The 19,803-nt window shown below is 40.4% G+C and overlaps 1 protein-coding gene across 4 annotated transcripts in view; it reads right to left on the reverse strand.

The window, feature by feature from the left end:
- The window catches only part of ACER3 (alkaline ceramidase 3), a 158,914-nt gene that overhangs the window by 49,251 nt on the left and 89,860 nt on the right, over window positions 1–19,803 (reverse strand). For 2 of the 4 annotated variants that reach the window (XM_011938947.1, XM_011938946.1), the window contains 3 exons: window positions 18,986–19,038; window positions 12,109–12,161; window positions 3,417–3,498 (listed from right to left, as the gene is read on the reverse strand). In XM_011938947.1, coding sequence (XP_011794337.1) covers window positions 3,417–3,498; window positions 12,109–12,161; window positions 18,986–19,038 — 188 coding nt within the window. Of the gene's footprint in view, window positions 1–3,416; window positions 3,499–12,108; window positions 12,162–18,816; window positions 18,941–18,985; window positions 19,039–19,803 lie in introns of all 4 variants that reach the window. The other 2 variants (XM_011938949.1, XM_011938948.1) reach the window with 2 other exon arrangements.

Raw genomic sequence — 19,803 nt, forward strand, 5'->3', positions numbered from 1 at the left:
TTTTTTGCAGGGATAGGGGTTCACTGTGTTAGCCAGGATGGTCTCGATCTCCTGACCTCGTGATCCACCCACCTTGGCCTCCCAAAGTGCTGGGATTACAGGTGTGAGTCACCGTGCCCAGCCTTAAAGACGTTTTTTAAAGCAAATAATTATGGAGTCCTTCCTATGTGTTAGGTTTCTTCATTTAACAGATAAAGGGAACTAAGGCTTATAGAGATTAAGTAATTTGTAAAATCCCAAAGTTTTTAAGTAACCTGGATCCAAACTTAAATCTGACTTCAAAGTCTCTCTCACCAATTCTCTATATAAACTTGATTGGCCAGGCAAGTCACTGACAATCTCTAGACTTGATTCTCTTCTTTCATATCATAACAAGACTTCATTTCACCTCTGAAATTCTACAATTCTTTCATGATTAACCAAAATGTAGTTGATATGGTTTGGCTGTATGTCCACCGAAAATCTCATCTTGAATTGTAATCTGAATTGTAATCCCTGCATGTTGGGGAAGGGACTTTGTGGGAGGTGAACAGATCATGGGGGTGGTTCTCCCGTGCCCTGTGCTGTTCTCATCATAGTGAGTGAGTTCTCATGAGATCTGATGATTTTATAAGGAGCTTCTTCCCCCTTCACTCTGCACTTCTTTCTCCTGCCACCATGCGAAGAAGGATGTGTTTGCTTCACCTTCCACGATGATTGTTAAGTTTCCGGAGGTCTCCCCAGCCATGCGGAACTGTGAGTCAATTAAACTTCTTTCCTTTATAAATTATCCAGTTTTGGGTATTTCTTTATAGCAGCATGAGAATGGACTAATACAGTAGTTTAGGCAAAGTAATGTGGAAACGAGTAAATAGTGTATATGTGCCCTTTCAGCCTCCTATTCAACATCTCAACTAACTGAAATCTAGCTTCTGCCTCCATCAATTTACTACTGACAGCATCCTCATTAAGGTTACCTGGTCTTCCAACTGAAAATTTCTATTAGCTCTCAATCTTCATTGTACTCATCCTTTCAGAGGCAACTCTTCTTCCATTTTTCGCTTCTAGAAAACTTTGTACTCCATGACATCAGGCTCTCTGAGCTTTCTTATATCCCTGATTGCTTGTTCTCAGTCTCTTTTCCTAGCTCCATTTCTTCCACCTAGTCCTCAAATGTAAGTATTTCATTAGGTTGTACTTCTAGTCTTTGTCTGTTTTGAGACAGGGTCTCACTCTGTCATTCAGGCCAGAGTGCAGTGGCACAATCATGGCTCACTGAAGCCTTGACCTCCTGGGCTGAAGCGATCCTCTCACCTCAGCTTCCTGAGTAGCTGGGACTACAGGTGCATGCCACCACATCCAGCTAATTTAAAAAAAATGTTTTGTAAAGACAAAGTCTCACTATGTTGCCCAGCTGGTCTTGAACTTCTGGGCTCAAGCAGTCCTCCCATCGTGGCCTCCCAAAGTGCTGGGATTACAGGTATGTGCCACTGTGCCTGGCCCCTTTAGTCATCTTAACGGCCCAAGCTACTTTTTCAGGTCATCTATTCCCACATTTTTGTACTATCTATACCCTGACAATTCTCAAATCTACATCTTTAGTCCAGCCTAACTGTTAAGCCTCAGATGTCATTAATGTCAGGCACCTCAATCTTAACACATTTCATATTGAATTTATCTCTACCCCTACCCCATGGTGCAAACCTCATTATCTATCCTGCAAAAGCTGTTCATCCTCCAAGTTTCCTGTTTTGATTAAAGACATACTATCTATCCTGACAACCAGGCCAGGAGTCATTCTAGACAACTCATTTTTACTCTACTTTCACCCCCTCTACTATGACGTGGGTCACATATCCTGCAGTTTGTTATTTATGACCGTTTCTTTTCAACCCCACAGCTATATTACTTTCACCTGAGTCTCATATCTTACTAAAGCAAATACAAAAGTCCCTGGGTCTAGCCTCATACTCCTGTAATCCAGCCTCCATAACCAGAGCAATCTTTCTAAAACACATATCTGATTACATCTTCCCTTTAAACTAGTAATTGGCTCCACAGTACCTTTTTCTTTTCTTTTCTTTCTTTCTTTTTTTTTTTGAGACAGAGTCTCACTCTGTCACCCAGGCTGGAGTGGAGTGGCACGATCTCAGCTCACAGAAGCCCCCGCCTCCCGGGTTCAAGCAATTCTCCTACCTCAGCCTCCTGAGTAGGTGGGATTACAGGGGCATGCCACCATCCCCGGCTAATTTTTCCATTTTTAGTAGAGACAGGGTTTCACCATATTGGCCAGGCTGATCACGAACTCCTGACCTCAAGGTGATCCACCAGCCTCGGCCTCCCAAAGTGCTGGGATTACAGGAGTGAGCCACCATGCCTAACTGCTCCACACTACTTCGAGGATAAAAATTTGAACTCTTAAACAAAGCATACAAGGGTATTTATAATCTGATGTCTGTCTAATTCACTAGACTCATTCACTGCTCTTCAATTACTATATGTTCTAGTCATATTAAATCTTGCCCAATTCTACCAGTGGTGTTGATTTAATGAGACAATAAAGATAAAGTACATGGTTACAATATCTGGCATATAGTAAGTGATTGAAAATGGTAGTTCACTATGTTGTTTCAAAGTTCTCTGCCTATGAACAAACGAAAGTGCTATCTACAAATGCTTCACCACACTCTTGCCCAGGGGCCTGATGAGCTCCTAATCATCAGTTAAATTCTAGTTCAGGTGCCTCCTCTTGAAAGCTTTCCTTGACCCATGCATGAAGGCTTGATTGAACCTCCTTTATCTCATCACCATAGAAGTAGTTTTTACCCCTATTATTACAGTTATTATCTTTTGATGCAATTCTTTGTGTACATACCTAAAATCTCTAGTAGAATGAGCTCCTCACAGATAGCAACTGCTTTTTAATCATTTCTGTATTTCTAGTGCCTGACATGGTAAGTTTTCAATAAATGTTTTTTGAAATAAATATTTTCATAATATAAAATGCAATTTACTTGAGGAAAAAAAGCATTAATGTAGGATTAGAAGTGACTAGCTATCTCAACTTACTAGGGAAAAGTTAACCATTAAAACAGTCACATTAGGACCAATGGAGCAGAGCAAATCTCTCATTTTTAACAAATAGGAGCTAATATGTCCATCTATGAGAAAAATTAATTTTTCCCTATTGCTGCTAATATTTGCTTTTTTCTTTTCCCCTTTAAAAACTAAACAGAGTTTTAAAAGTATTTCAATTACAGTGAGAAGTAACATTTGAACAGGGAACAAGGGAGCAACATTTGTCAGTGTGATATTCTTGTTTTGTGTAGAAAGATTTCAGTTTGACAGCATGAAGCAAATACTGGAAGTAAAATATGCCAAACTCTATAAATGGTGAATTTACATGCTTAATCTGTTAGAAACAAAATATGACTTACTGTGGTTACTATTAAACTGAATAGAACTAAGGTAAAAAGCAGATGGTAGTTTATTGAGTTCTTGATCTTGAAACATTCAAACCTTGAAAAAAAGAGAAAGAAACTTTTAAAAGAATATATAAGTAGGAACATAAATAGAATGCTGCTTTACCACTTGCCTGTATCTCTCGATGATCGAGTGATACCCATCATTTCTTTCCACTCGTAGTCTTAGAAAACCTGCACTGCCTATTATCCTCTAAGAGGCTGGAAGGACTAGGAGTAGACACATGACTTAAGCTGGGACAATGAAAGGCTCTTGCCTGAAAGTCTGGAGTTTGGGAGGGAGAGACTGAATCAATTCAGTATAGGGAGTCAGCTGGGCGCAGTGACCCACGCCTGTAATCCTAGCACTTCCATAGGCCAATGCAGGAGGATCCCTTGAGCACAAGAGTTCGAGACCGGCCTGGGCAACAAATTGAGACCCTGTCTCTGCAAAAAATAAAATAATTAGTGGGCATGGTGGTGCATGCCTGTAGTCCCAGCTACTCGGGAGGCTAAGGTGGGAGGAGAGCTTGAGTCTGGGAGATAGAGGGTCTGGATGACAGAGCAAGGCCCTGTCTCCAAAAAAAAAAAAGTATAGAGAGTCAAAGTCATATGGACTCAAGGTCTGAGGCTGATATTTGGGGGCAGCCAAATTGAATGAAGAAGTAGATGAATGAGCAGAAGGTTTGAATAGATATATATCTCAATCTGCAGGGAGAGAAAAATATAGCAGACACAAAGAGGTGAAGCCATGTGGAGAGGAAGGAATGGCAAAAAGAGGGAAGGGGGAAGAACCTGCCCTTCCAGTTCTAGTAAGGTGGGGCTATACTTCCTGCTATTGGGTCCCATATAATTTCCTCACATCCTTACAATAAATAAGGATATAATAAATAAGGATATAATTTCCTCATATCCTTACAATAAATAAATAATCTCTCCTAATTCAAGCTAGCTTGAATAGGTTTCTGTATCTTGCAACTAATGATTCCTAAGGAACATTATTGGAGAAAATACCAGTCTATTATAATTGTCTCTTTCCTTATCCATCTCCTCAACTAGCCTGAGAATTCCTTATGTGCAGGAATAAATTTTATTTTTTTCATATATCTAGCACAAAGATAATGCTTAACACATAGGAGGTATCCGGTAAATATCCAAATATGAACAGACAATTGGCCATCAGTGAGTATCCAATCCAACCTTTGAGGACTGTGACTTGGTATAGGCAGCAAGAGTGTTCTCTCAGTTTACTATTGACTGTGGGAATTGGATCAACTCTTATTTTCTTGTTTGTAAGGAAAGGTGGTTAGAAGAGGCACTTTCTAAGATCTCTTTTACCTTTAAATTTTGCGACTTGGATAATGATGAAAATATTAGGTGAAATATTAGTTTTTACTTTTAAACTCTATTACTCCAAATTCTAAAGCAAGTTATCTATTAAGAAACCAAGGTCTTTATGAGGCCTGGCTTGTATTTATTACCACAGTTATTTCACTTTATTACATATAGTCACTTTCTTATCTGTCCCCTTCCTCAGACAATGAGTTCCTTGACTCTGTATATACAGAGTCTAGGATCATGCCTAAAATAAAGGAGGTTTTCCAGTACATGTTTCACAAATGAACAAGCACACAGAAGGCAAGACAGATTTAAAAATCATTAGAGGCCGGGTGCGGTGGCTCACGCCTGTAATTCCAGCACTTTGGGAGACTGAGGCGGGAAGATTGCTTGAGGTCAGGAGTTTGAGACCAACCTGGGCAACATGGCGAAATCCCGTCTCCACAAAAATTCAAAAATTAGCCAGGCATAGTGGAGCACACTTGTAGTCCCAGCTACTGGGGAGGCTAGGTAGGAGGATGACTTGAGCCTGGGATGAGGAGGTTGCAGTGAGCCAAGATTGTGCCAATGCACTCCAGCCTGGGTGAGAGCCAGACCTCATGTCAGAAAAGAAAAAAAGCAATACTATTGAAAATAGCATCCTACCCATGAAAAACAGAGGGTTAAATTTCACAAAGATCTGTTCACTTAAAATCACAAAACGTCACTGAGATAAATTAAAGGAACCTAAATAAATGGAGAAATATACCACATTCATGGTTTGGGAGACTTAGTATTGTTAAGATATTAACTTTCCTCAAACTGGTCTATAGAGTCGAAGAAATTACAGTCAATCTTCCAGCAGACTATTTTACAAAAATTGACAAGCTGACTCTAAAATTTATGTGGAAATGGAAAGGGCCTAAAATTTCCAAAGCTACACTGAAAAAGAACAAAATTGGAGGACTTACTCAGTAACTGACTTCAAGATTTACAATAAAGCTACAGTAACTACACAGTATGAGGATACACAGTGATCAATAAAACAGAATCGAGAAAAATGTCAAGATAATTTAATGCAGAAAGAATAATATCAAAGATGGTTCTGGAACAACCAGATACTGGTAAAAAAAAAAAAAAAAACATGATCTTTGACAAAACTAACTCAAAATGGATCATGGACCTAAATGTAAAATAAAGTTATAAAACTTCTAGAAAAAATAAACAAACAAAATATCTTTGATCCTAGGAAGGCAAAGATCTATTAGGACACAAAAACACTATTCATAAACATTTAAAAAATAAATTGGATTTCATAACAATTTAAAACTTCTGTTCTCCAAGAGACATTAATTGAAAAGACAATTCACAGACTGGAAAAAATACTTAAAACACAAATATCTGACAGTACTTGAACCCAAAATACATAAAGAATTCTTACAATTCAAAAAGAAAAAAAGCTAGTTTATAAAAATGGGGGCTGGGTGCAGTGGCTCATGCCTGTAATCCCAGCACTTTGGGAGGCCGAGGCAGGCAGATCACGAGGTCAAGAGATTGACACCATCCTGGCCAACATGGTGAAACCCCGTCTCTACTAAAAATACAAAAATTAGCTGGGGGTAGTGGCGGGCACCTGTTGTCCCAGCTACTTGGGAGGCTGAGGAAGAAGAATCACTTGAACCCAGGAGGCGGAGCTTACAGTGAACTGAGATCATGCCACTGCACTCCAGAATGGCAACAGAGCGAGACTCCGTCTTAAAAAAAAAAAAAAGGAAAAATTGGATAGTTCTCAATATAACATATACAAATGGACAATTAGAATATAAAAAGATGCACATCATTAGTCACTAAGACAATACAAATTAAAACACCATAGAGATAGTATATCATACTCACTAGAATGACCAAAATAAAAAAGACTGATAATACCAAGTCTTGGCAAGGATATGGAGCAAATGGAATTTTCATATATTGCCAGTAGAACCATAATAGGGTGCAACTAAATTGAAAAATAGTTTGGCAGTTTCCTATAAAGTAAAACATATACTTATCATACAACACAGAAATTCCACTTCTAGTTATATAACCAAGAGAAATGAAGTCATATATCCATACAAAGACTTGTTAACAGGTGTACATAGTCCTTTTATTCATAGTAGCCCCAAACTGGAAACAACCTTAATGTTCAACATTGGTAAACAGTATAAAATGGACTACTACTACTAATATATGTAACAACATAGCTGAATGTATTCATCAGAAGTAATCGGCAAATTAGTGCCCTCAAAAAATATTACACTGAATAAAAGAAGCCAGTTACAAAAGAGTACATATGGTATAATTTCTTTTATATAAAATTCCAGAGCAGACAAACTAATCTATAATTATAGAAAGGAGATCAGTGGTGGTCTGGAGGCCAGAGTAGGGGTCAGTATTCACTGTAATGGGTCAGAAAAGAATGTTCTAAAGTGATAGAAATGTTCTGTTTCTCTTTCTTGCCATAAGGGTAATGGGTACATAGGAGTATACATTTGTCAAGACTCATCAAACCATACACTTAAACTGGGTGCATTTAATTCCATGTAAACTATGTGTCAATAGAGTGGATTAAAAATTATTTCACCCCTTTCATTTCCTTCTATGTGTCACTTAAAGCATACTACAGCAGGGTCTTTCTGAATGGGGGAATATGAGCATAAATAGATACTGCAGAAGATTGCCGAGGAAAGATTAGAATCAAGAGACATGCTTTTTGAGAAACAAAAGCTTTGCCAATAAGTTTGTTTTATAAACAATTAAATCATTTATTTTAATCTTCATGGGGAATTTATAAGTACTATAACCTCCGCTTTTACAAATGAAGGAACAAAGATTAAGTGACTTATTTAAGCTCATTCAGTTACTAAATATCAGAGCTGAAAATTGAACTACAGTATCAGTATCCTTATCTTCTAAGTAATATCTGCTGTTCCCTAGCATTAACACTGTTTTTTCTTTCTTTCCTTCCTTCCTTCCTTTTTTTTTTTTTTTTTGAGACAGGGTCTTGCTCTATCCCCTAGGCAAGAGTGCAGTGGTGACACAATCATAGCTCATTGCAACCTCGACCTCCTGGGGCTCAGGCAATCCTCCTGCCTTAGCCTCCTGTGTAGCTGGGACCACAGGTGTGCACCATCATGTGAGCTAATTGTTTAAATTTTTTTGTAGTGACAAGGGTCTCACTATACTGCCCAGGCTGGTCTTGAACTCCTGGACTCAAGCAATACTCCTGCCTTGGCCTTCCAAAGTGTTGGTATTACAGATGTGAGCAACTGTGCCCGGCTCTTAGCACTAATACTTAAGAGTTCTTTGTACCCATTATATGATGGTTATCTGATTCAATATAGTCATAATTGCTAGCTCAAGAATATCTTCTCCTAAAGATATATAAACATCAGAATAGTTTTTAAAATATGTTATTAAAGGAGTTTACCTTATTTTTTTAGAACAAGGTGATAAACTATGGATCAAGAGCCAATCTCTTGGCCTGAGCCTGTTTTTTTGTTAGTTTGGTATTGTTTTTTGTTTTTCTTGAGACAGGGTCTCCCTCTGTTGCCCAGGCTGAAGTGCAGTGGCACAATCATGGTTCACTGCAGCCTCAACCTCCTGGGCCCAAGTGATTCTCCCACCTCAGCCTCCCAAGTAGCTGGGATTATAGGCATACACTACCATGCCTGGCTAATTTTTTAATTTTTGTAGAGACGAGGTCTCCCTATGTTGCCTAGGCTTATCTTGAACTCCTGGGCTCAAGCGATCCTCCCACCTTGGCCTCCAAAAGTGTTGGGATTACATGTGTGAGCACTGTGCCCAGCTAAACCTGTTTTTAAAATAAAATTTTACTGGAACAAATGAGTCATATTCATTTATTTACATATTATATGTGGCAGCTTCCAAGCTACAGCAGCAGAGTTGAAGAGCTGCAACAGAGACTCCTGTCCCACAAAGCCTAAAATATTTACCATCTGGCCCTTTACAGAAAAAGTTTTCTGATCCCCGTTCTACATCTTTTTTTTTATGGGGCGACAGGGTCTCACTCTGTCACCCAAGCTAGAGTGTAGTGGTGCCATCTCAGCTCACTGCAGCCTCTGCCTCCTGGGTTCAAGCGATCCTCCCACCTCAGCCTCTCAAGTAGCTGGGACTACAGACACATATCACCATGCCTGGTTAATTTTCCGTAGTTTTACTAGAGACAGGTTTTCACCATCTTGGCCAGGTTGCTGTTCTATATCTTCGTACCTAACTTTGAAATAGGGCTTGATGCCGCATGAATCATAGCAGCTAGATGGGCATTCTTACTTTGTTTCTGGATAAAGATCAGTCTTAGTAAAGGTAAGAGCCAACAGTGATATAGTTGGTTATAGCTAACTAAAAATAAAAGAAAAAAACCCTTTCAATTAGTTTAGTGTGTACCATTAACTTTGAGAGAGGTATCAGGAAGTAGAAGTCAGATATGAACTGCTTTAAATTGTGGCTCCACCACTTAAAAGTGTCTCAGGATCCTTAGGGTGTTGCTTTTCTAGCTGGAAACCTCTGTGGCTGGTGGCACCTTTGCCAGAGTTTTGTTCTGGCCCACTGGGCTCATTCTGCCCACTCGATCTGGCAGGCTGCACTTGGCTCATGCTAACAGCCTGGATCCCATGCCTGCTCAGGGGAAGCCAGGCATGGAGCAGTGAGAGGTGTGTGAATGGGCAAGCTTGGGGTCTGATCACTGTGCACAGCCAGGCACACTGGCTGTTGTAGCAGGGCGGGCAGCTTCAGAAACCAGCAAAGGCACTGTCTCCATGCAAGCCTGTGGTTTGATCAAATACACCGTAAGCATCTTCCACTGTGGGCACCCACAGATGGACAAGGGGAATGCTTGGTGCCTGGAAACTTGGAGATGCCAGAAACCACCAAGCCCCAAAAAGGGTGTCACAGCTGTGGCTCACAGAGCCCCTAGGTCTGGGCTCTCCGAAGGGCCACAGCTCTTCTCTCCTTCTCATTGCCTGCAACATGGCAAGTGTGGGAGAGGGGTATGTTTCAGCCCTGTTTGTGTTACATCTCTTTCAGTCCACCATTTGGCAGGTCCTAAGTTCTTGTCCTGCATCCAGGAAGAATGAGGTATGTGGACAACTGAAGGGTAAGCCAGGTGGAGAGGAGCTTTATTGAGTGACAGAACAGTTCTTGGGAGACCCAAAGTGGGTAGCTCCTATCTGCAGGCAGGTCATCCCAATGAATGTCCAGCTCTCAGTGGAGAGGGGACCCAGAGTGGGTAGCTCCTATCTGCAGGTGGACTCTCCAGTCATCTGCGTGAGTCTGGCTGGGTCTAGGGTTTTTATGGGCTTAGAAGGGAGGAAGTGAGTTCTGACTGATCCATGGACGGCCATGGGAGGGCTTGGAAAAAGCACTATAAGTTATCACTGTGGGCCACAGACTCCACCTGTAACTGACAGCCTGGCCCCTAGGCTTCAGGCTGTCCCCGGCTTGAAGGCATAGCTTCACTGGGGACTGCCCCTTGCTGCCCAGGAGCCTGTCTGCCTCCTGCCACCATCAATGTATGGCCCAATTGCCCAGGCTGTTCTTGCAGAGGGGTGCCTGCAGGCCCATGCCAAGCTGCCCTCGTTCCCCGCCTCGGCCTCCCTCCCATGCTTGTTGGTGCCCGAAGTCCAGAGGGGGCTGAGGTGGCAGGGGGCTGGCATGTCAGCACCACTCCAAGCACATGCACACCTTGCCAGGTTACGATAGCACCTGGGCTCGGTCACAGCTTTGCTCTGTCTTGGAGTGGGTGCTGGGAGTGGAGAGAGGCCAGGCAGTGGGAGCAGGCACTTTCAAGCCTGCAGGGGCAAGGGGCTTCCTGGAACTCCAAGAGCACAGGGATGCCCAGGTCCAGAGCTGTGGCTGGGCAGCTGCAGCTATGCCCAGGAGTGTGGGGCTCCTGCCCCACCAACTCAGTAGGGGACGGGGTTCCCACCTGTTCCCTGCCCCCACCAGCTCTGCCTCCCCTGCTGCAGCCAGCATCTTTGCAGTGGCTGCTCTAACTGGGCTGCTGCTGCCCTCAAAAGCCTTGTTACTAGGGCCTGACTCAGGCATGTGGGTCCCCACATAAGCTAGTAATTTTTTTCCCCTCCAAACACATATTCTTAACATACTTGTCCAACATTTAGAGAAGGCTGATGCTGCAGGATAATGGGTAAAGGAGGCTTTCCTCTCATGTTCCCAGTGACTTAGCTAGAGCCCAAACCTGCATATCCTAACTTACTCAAATAGAAGACCCATAGCTAACCTCAACCACCCTCCTTAGAAGGCACATTATTTGATCATGCAGTACAGGAAGGGTCCCACTTCTACACTTCTTCCACATACCCAGGCAGCCTATCGAAGTGTTCTTCCAACCTCTCCTTGAGAGGAATTATGATCATTGTAATTTTCTCCATCATGATATATTTCCAGGGATATTTCAGTGTTCCTTAGACACTTTATCTGGACAGTGGTCTGGCTGGTATGCTTTAAAATCAAACTCTGTTTTTGTCCATAGACAAGTTACTACATTTCTCTGTGCTTTACTTTCTTGTCTATAAAATGGGGACAATACCCATTTATCTTGCATAGTTGTTGAGAATTAGAGATGGCATTATACACTGCCTAGCACAGTACAAAGTAGACAAATATTAGCATTTATTAATGTTACTATCATAATCATTTTTATCTTACAAGATTGATTTTTTTCCCTGACATTTAGAAAATGCAAATTAACTTGATAATAAAGTAAACCGAATATAATACAGTAAGAGAACTTTTGGATTGGGAATGGCCTGTAAACTGTTTCCGTATTTGTAAATAATCAATCAAAATAAGTATATTCTTGAGAGCATTTAGTCTACCTTAGAATAAGAAAACAAGTGTCTATTTAAAAGATAACTTCAAACAAAAAGGATATTAAGTTGACATGATCACTATACAACTAGAAGTGTACCTCACTTTTCTGTAAGCTTCTTGTTAAACTATATTGTAGAATACAGAAACTTTATCTGAAAATTTTTATTGCATAATATGAAAATCTTTATCTAAATTTGTATACATTATTCACTTGGGAAAGGCAAATTATGCAATTTAAGCTATTTAGATTCTATCTAAATTGGCTACAGGGTTTTGAGATCACAAAAGTTAATAAACAACATTATTATAACTTCCCAGAAATTATACTCTATTTAAAATGTATAATCTTCTACACTATTATAATATTCTAGTAACATAGATGTATCAGTTATATTAATCCACTATGAGGTAAATATAAACTTTTAAATATATCAAACAATGAAATTTTAAAAGTACTTACATGCAGTATACAAATATGCAACAGCTGTATATCATTGGGAGTTCATCCAGTAGCTATAAGAAACAAAGAAAGATAACAGGCTTGAATATCATGGAGCAGCAATTATTATGCAAATCAAAATAAGACATTAAAATGATTAAGATTTTCAGCTCTTAGATTAGGTACAGAGGCTCACACCTGTAATCCCAGCACTCTGGGAGGCCAAGGTTGGAAGATCGCTTGAACTTAGGAGTTTGAGATCAGCCAGAGTAACACAGTAATACCCTGTCTCTACAAAAACTTAAAAAAAAAAAAAAATCAGCAGGGCATGGTAGTGGCATGTGCCTGTAGTCCCAGCTACTTGGGAGGCTGAGGCGAAAGATCACGAGCCTGAGAGGTCAAGGCTGCAGTGAGCCATGATTGCACCACTGCACTCCAGCCCGGGCAACACAGCAAGATCCTGTCTCAAAAAAAAAAGGTTTCAGCTCTTATTTCATTTCTTTTACTAATTCTTTTTATGTATTTATCATCAAATTTACTCTGAGTATGTGTCTGTAGTTTACTGTTTTTGAACAAACAAGGTTATTATCCAAGTGTCCTACTGTACATACCTAAGCAGGGTACCTGACTCACTATTCCTGCAGGGCAGACTTGTCATTGTGCTGCTCATATCATCTGGTATTACAAACTATGATATTGCACCTCCAGAAAAAAATGATGTCCATCATCTGTAGGTCCATAGGTCCTATCAGTATTCTTTTGCATTTCCATCCTTCCTATATCACCTTAAATGGATAAAGTGACTACTAACATACATAAGAAGAGGTATTAATGACCAGGGAAATAATTTTATTAATCCAAGTAAAGTATATCTCTGAGAAATAACATTTACTATTATTATTAGCAATGATAATAGTAGTAGGAATAATAATTACAGCCATTATGTGTTAAACTGCAAAGTAGACACTAAGCTAGGTGTTATAGATACCAATCTTACAGAGTTTATTTATCACTAGATACACATTTAATTAATTCTTTAATTAATAAAATGTCCACTATATGCCAAGTAATGTGTTAAGAGCTGAGGATACAATTATAAGACACAGTCACTGCCTTCAAGGAGTTCACATTCTAATTAGAGGTTAAGGGAATAAAAGCATAGAGTAAGGATTCCAACAAAAGGAGCACACAAAAGCCAAAGAAAGTGATGGCAAGAATGAAATGAAATGCGGTGGTGGAGAAAGGCATTCTAGGAAGTAGGAAGAGAGCTTACGTAAAGTGAATGATGTATTCTGGTAAATTATCAGAATTATGAAAATAATAGCATTTGTGCAAGTTAACTATTTTTAGTCATTAAGTTTTTATTTATTTATTTTTGAGATGGAGTCTTGCTCTGTCACCCAGAGTGCAATGGCACGATCTCAGCTTGAATGAGGTCTGTGGATTACATGTAGTAATAAATCAATGTTAATTATTGATTTTGTTGGTAGTATTGTGGTTATGTAGGTGAGTTTTTTTTTAAGATATAACTTACATACCATAAAATTCACCCCTTTTTTTTTCACCCCTTCATACAACAGTAAAAATTTATATCCCTTCTCTTCTTCACTAATTAAATTTCAACAATGTTCGGCTTTCAGTTCTTCACATTTCTTTCCTACCACAGGACCTTTGCATGTGCTGTTTCTTCTACTTAAGCTTCTCCTCTTCCCCCAGTCCCCCTTTACCTTAATCACTTCTGGATATTTTTCAGGTTTCATTGTATGTGCCACTCCTTCACCCTAAGGATCCTGAGATACTTTTAAGTGGTGGAGCCACAATTTAAAGCAGTTCGTATCTGACTTCTACTTCCTGATACCTCTCTCAAAGTTAATGGTACACACTAAAGTAATTGAAAGGTTTTTTCTTTTTAGTAAGCTATAACCAACTATATCACTGATAGCTCTTACTTTTACTAAGATGATCTTTATCCAGAAACAATAGAAGTAAGAATGCCACCTAGCTGCTATGACCCATGTGGTGTCAAGCCCTATTTCAAAGTTAGGTAAGAAGATGCAAGCTAAGAGTTAAGTTACACCCTGCAAACCATAAGATCTTATTAAACAGGTTTCTTTTCTTAACCCACTATAATGTGGCTTACTTTTCAAACTGACTTTGGTATAGCATCACATGACAAGGAAATCAAAGGACCTCCTGAGACTGTATTGTCCTGAGATAGCAATAATACAGGGTGGAGAAGAAATTCCAGGCAGCAATTTCATATGACTTCAGAGTCTTTGGGCTGGTAAGATCCTGAAAAACAGGGTGTGAACCAAGCTGGCTAAGACCGATTGGATCCAATATGTCACTGGATTTGACCTAGGTTTGACCTAGGACCTCATTATGTGCTCATTAACGTACTAAATCACAAACCCAGCAGCATGCTGGAACAGGTCAGGGTCACTGGTCTCGTTGTCTAATGTGTTATCCGAGCTCGTAGTCTCACAATCAAGAAAATTAAGGAGTGTGGACACAAAGAATGAGGTTGGAGCAAAAGTTTAATAAGCAAAAGAAGAAAAGCTGAATTCAAAAGCTTTTATAAGAAACTGCTCTCATGTCTGTGTTTGAGGAATTTATCTATAAAACTGTGTGCATAACTCCCCTTTATCTATGTAGTTGTGGGTATGTCTCTAGATAAGCATTAAGTGAAATTTTTTTGTTTTATAATTGTGGGTTTGTTTAAAGTAAGCCCCCCTCCTCCCTGTGCAAGTTTCCATGGAGCCCACTGTGTACATGTCTGAAAGGGGGAGGACACTTTTCCTGGGTGCTCGCTAATCATACAAAGAACAAAGGGCTTCTATGCTGGACTTTTCCTGCCTTGCCTGCTTATCTGTGGCTTATCTGTGCAGGTGCACTGTAGCTGCGATTTTTTCAGGCAGGCACCTTACACAGTCTGAGTTTTTCTCCAGGCTGCTCTATCTTGCCTGTAGCTGTTGATTTTTCCAGCAGGCAGCTTTTCTGAGGACCAGCCTTAACTGTTTACCTAACTAATTTTTCCTTTTCTTCTCCTTCACTATGACAGTTCCAGGAATACCTATATTTGATGTAAAAATGGGTGGCACCACAGTTCTGATAAATTTCTACCTTTTTCCAGGAATTTTCAAGAATATTCCATTCCTTGGTTAGAGAAACACATAAAGGTAGCAGCCCCAAACCCCACTGCATGACATTCTCTCAAGAACATCTGCACTCCTTTTTCTTACCTTTATTCTTTGCAATAAATTTCTTTACTTTTATTATTTTTCAACTTGTCCTTGAATTCATTCTTGTGATGGTATCAAGAGCCTAGACATTGGCTAGGATAGAGGTCCACTGGTGTTTGGGGACTTCTCCCAGCCCATCAGTATCACACCATGCCATGGTCACTAATATTGGCTCAGAATAAGCCTTTAAAAAATATTTGACAGGCCGGGCGCAGTGGCTCACGCCTGTAATCCCAGCTCTTTGGGAGGCCAGGTGGGTGGATCACCTTAGGTCAGGAGTTCAAGACCAGCTTGGCCAATGTGGTGAAACCCCGTCTCTATTAAAAATACAAAAATTAGCGAGGTGTGGTGGCAGGTGCCTATAACCCCAGCTACTCAGGAGGCTCAGGCGGGAGAATTGCTTGAACCTGGAAGGCAGAGGTTGCAGTGAGCCGAGATCACGCCACTGCACTCCAGTGTCGCTCTGGGCGACAGAGTGAGACTCCATCTGAAAAAAAAATAATAAGCCGGGCATGGTGGTGCACGCCTGTAACCCCAGCTACTCAGGAGGCTGAGGCAGGAGAATCACTTGAACCTGGGAGGCAGAGGTTACTGTAAGCCAAGATCGCACCACTGCATGCCAGCCTAAGCGACAAAGGCGAAACTCCATCTCAAAAAATAACAATAATAAAAATTAAAATTATAATATAAAATAAAAATATTTGACAAGGTTTAGTTTTTCCATTAACACATATAATTTTGATTTGTCCCATTAGTGATGATTAGGTTGCTTGATTAAGGTGTTTCCCACTAGGCTTCTCCACTGTAAAGGTATTCTTTCTCCCCTTTTTAAGTACTTGATGGAAAGGTACTTTGAAACTATATAAATATACTCTTTAACATCAAACTTTTTCTTCATTTATTTATACTCATGTATTATTTCATTTAATACATCATTTATTATCTTAGTATGGACTCAGATTTCCCATATTACTCATCGGGTTATAACTATTATAACCCATTACCATTTATTTTGATGCTCAAATTGTCCCAGATTTGGCCAGCAGGAACTCCTTCAAGTTGGCTTCAGTGTCCTTTTGACATATTCCCATAATTTTTTAAGCCTTTCCATTTTTTCCGGCATAAAAAGATGATCTAGGCTGATATTGTCCTTTTTTTTTTTTTTCTGCCCCAGCCCTTGGAATCAGCCCTGTTTCCTTTTAAAGAATGATTTTTAGAAAACCAGATCTGGATGCTAGATATATTCTTTGGCTTTGAAGTTCCCCATTCCCAGATCCTCTCATGGACAGAGCTTGAGAATGTATATACATATGTGTGTATTAAAATATTTAAGTATGTATACATATATACAAAATACATATGCGTATCACATATTTTCACATCTATATGTCTATTACATATGTATGTGTTGAACATATGAGTTTGCACTGTTAACTCCAATTTCAATTTGTCACCACAGAGTTCATTCTAGTTTTCATCTTTTCTATGTTTGCGACTTTGTTCTCTAACAGTAAGAAACCTGGCTCCCATTCTCCTTAGTATATTTATTTATTTGATTAATTACCCTGTATGCAACATGGCTTCCATTGCTACATCTCCTTTTCCCAAGCAATGCCCTTCTCACTCAATTCTGGCTCCAACACTCAGTGCTGGGCTGCTGCTGCACCTCCACTTAGAAGGCCTCTCGACTCTGCTTGTGCTCTCAGATCCTGCACTGGGCCACTCTGCCATGTAGAAGTCACCCTCACCTTCCCAGGGTACCAAAACATGGCACAAAGCTGTCCCCACTATGTGGCACTCTCCCCGTCCCACTCAGATTCCAACCACATGTTAAATGACCTCCCCAATGTGTGAGGACACCCTCCTTATTCTGCACTGAGCTGTCCCCTTTGCATGGATACCTCTTCAACCTTGGTCTCTAATACCCTGTCCCTGGGCTGCCTTGATGTGCAAATACTCTCTTCACTCCTAATTAGGCTCTGACACCCTACACTGGACTATCCCCCTATGTTGACACTCTCTTTAACTGGCTCAGGTCCCAGTGTTCTGTGATGGATAGTCCCCACCCCATGTGGCTATCCTATAAGCCACACTCAGGTTTTGACACTCCAGTGTGGCTACTGAGCACTTGAAATAAGCCTAATCTTAACTAAAAATATATTGCAGGTATAAAATATAACCAGATTTAAAAATATGAAATACTTTATTCATAATTTTTTATATTGATTATGTATATAGAATATTTTAGATATACTGGGTTAAATAAAATATATTATTATTATTATTCGAGACGGAGTCTCACTCTGTCGCCAGGCTGGAGTGCAATGGCACGATTTTGGCTCAGTGCGATCTCTGCCTCCCAGGTTCAAGAGATTCTCCTGCCTCAGCTTCCCGGGTAGCTGGGATTACAGACGCACACCACCACACCCAGCTAATTTTTGTATTTTTAGTAGAGACAGGGTTTCACCATGTTGGCCAGGATGGTCTCGATCTCCTGACCTTGTGATCCACCCACCTTGGCCTCTCAAAGTGCTGGGATTACAGGTGTGAGCCTCCATGCCCGGCCAAATAAAATATATTGTTATTTTCACCCATTTCTGTGTAGTTTTTTTCAATGTAGCTACTAGAAAAATTTAAATTACAAATGTAGCTCAGATTTTATTTGTTCTACTGTTCTAGAAGTTTCTGGATTAGTGATGGGAAATCAAGAGATCAAAAGACTAAGGACTTGACATATATGCCCTCCTCTGAGTAAGGATGGAAACTAAAAATCCTTGGCTAGCTCTGCAGGGGTGTCCAATGTTTTGGCTTCCCTGAGTCACACATGACAACACTAACGGCCGGGTGTGGTGGCTCATGTCTGTAATCCCGCATTTTGGGAGGCTGAGGCAGGCGGGATCACCTGAGGTCAGGTGTTCGAGACCAGCCTGGCTAACATGGTGAAACCCCATCTCTACTAAAAATCCAAAAGATTAGCCAGGCTTGGTGGTGGGTGCATGTAGTCCTAGCTACTTGGGAGGCTGAGGCAGGAGAATTGCTTGAACCTGGGAGGCAGAGGTTGCAGTGAGCCGAGATCGCACCACTGCACTCCAGCCTGGGCAATAAGAGCAAAACTTCGACTCAAAAAAATGAAAAATAAAAATAAAAATAAATTGCAAAAATACCTCATAATGTTTTTAGAAAGTTTATGAATTTGTATTGGGCTGCATTCAAAGCCATCCTGGGTCACATGTGGCTCACAGGTTGGACAAGCTTGCTCTAAAGTCTTGCTACCTAGAGGGACTCAGACCATTCAAATGGATGCCACAGAAACATGAAAGAATGCAGGTATCTCAGAATAAGAATGTATTGTTCTGGTGAACTGATTGTATCTTTTTAAGATGTCCCCATGTGACTGCTCTCTAATGCTGCTCTCAATTGTATATGTCTGCACAGAGATGGTCAAAAAGCCCTATACTATTTATACTTGTTTTCTTTATGGACTCACCTGCTATTTCTTTACTTCACTTAGTCAGTTTGGATCCTCAGACTTGAAGTAAAAAAGCTCCAGAGATTACAAATCCCATCTTTTAGCCATAGTTATGTGCTCTTTTCTCAAATCTGAAGTACTTCTGAATTAAGAGAAATAAGCATTTGTCAATTTCATCATTACTAACCTGCATTTCATATTTCAGAGTCATGTGGAAGCACCAGGATCCCATTCCTACCACTGAAATTAAACAAATGAAAAAAAATTAGCATGAAATTCTTTGTGCGTCGCCAGAGTGACCTGAGAAGACAATAAGACATTTCAAAGCATTGAGTTAAGGATAATGAAGTTTATAAAATCTAGCGGCAAGATATAGCTGACTCTTGAGTAAGTGCTATCATTGATGAAATTTTGGTGTAGAAAAGAAGTACTATATAAGTTCTCTTAAATTCCCTCCTACTAAGTGACTTACTAGACTAACAATATTCCATTGTTTCTGTAAAATGTATTATCTGATGCTCAGGATAAGTTTTAATGCACGTAGCTGGTTAGCTACTCCTTTGCACTTCTGTCCCAAATGGCTAAGGTGTATGCTTAGTAAGAGCTGGTCAGTTTGTTCCTGAACTTGTTGATGCCATTGTGTTTGGTTATCAAAACTATGACTGCAAAAAGAGTTGTTGCTTCTCCAAGAACTATTTAAAATGCTTAAAGTAGACTCAATAAAAATGAGTTGCTGGCCAGGCACGGTGGCTCGCGCCTGTAATCCTAGCACTTTGGGAGGTTGAGGCGGGTGGACCACGTGAGGTCAGGAGTTTAAGACCAGCCTGGCCAACACGGCGAAACCTCGTCTCTACTAAAAATATAAAAATTAGCTGGGCATGATGGCGGGCCCCTGTAATACCAGCTACTTGGGAGGCTGAGGTAAGAGAATCATTTGAACCCAGAAGAAGGAGGTTGCAGTGAGCTGAGACTGTGCCACGGCACTCCAGCCTGGGCCACAAGAGC

This window comes from Colobus angolensis, unplaced genomic scaffold (assembly GCF_000951035.1).
Source record: "Colobus angolensis palliatus isolate OR3802 unplaced genomic scaffold, Cang.pa_1.0 Scaffold179, whole genome shotgun sequence".
Taxonomy (NCBI): domain Eukaryota; kingdom Metazoa; phylum Chordata; class Mammalia; order Primates; family Cercopithecidae; genus Colobus; species Colobus angolensis.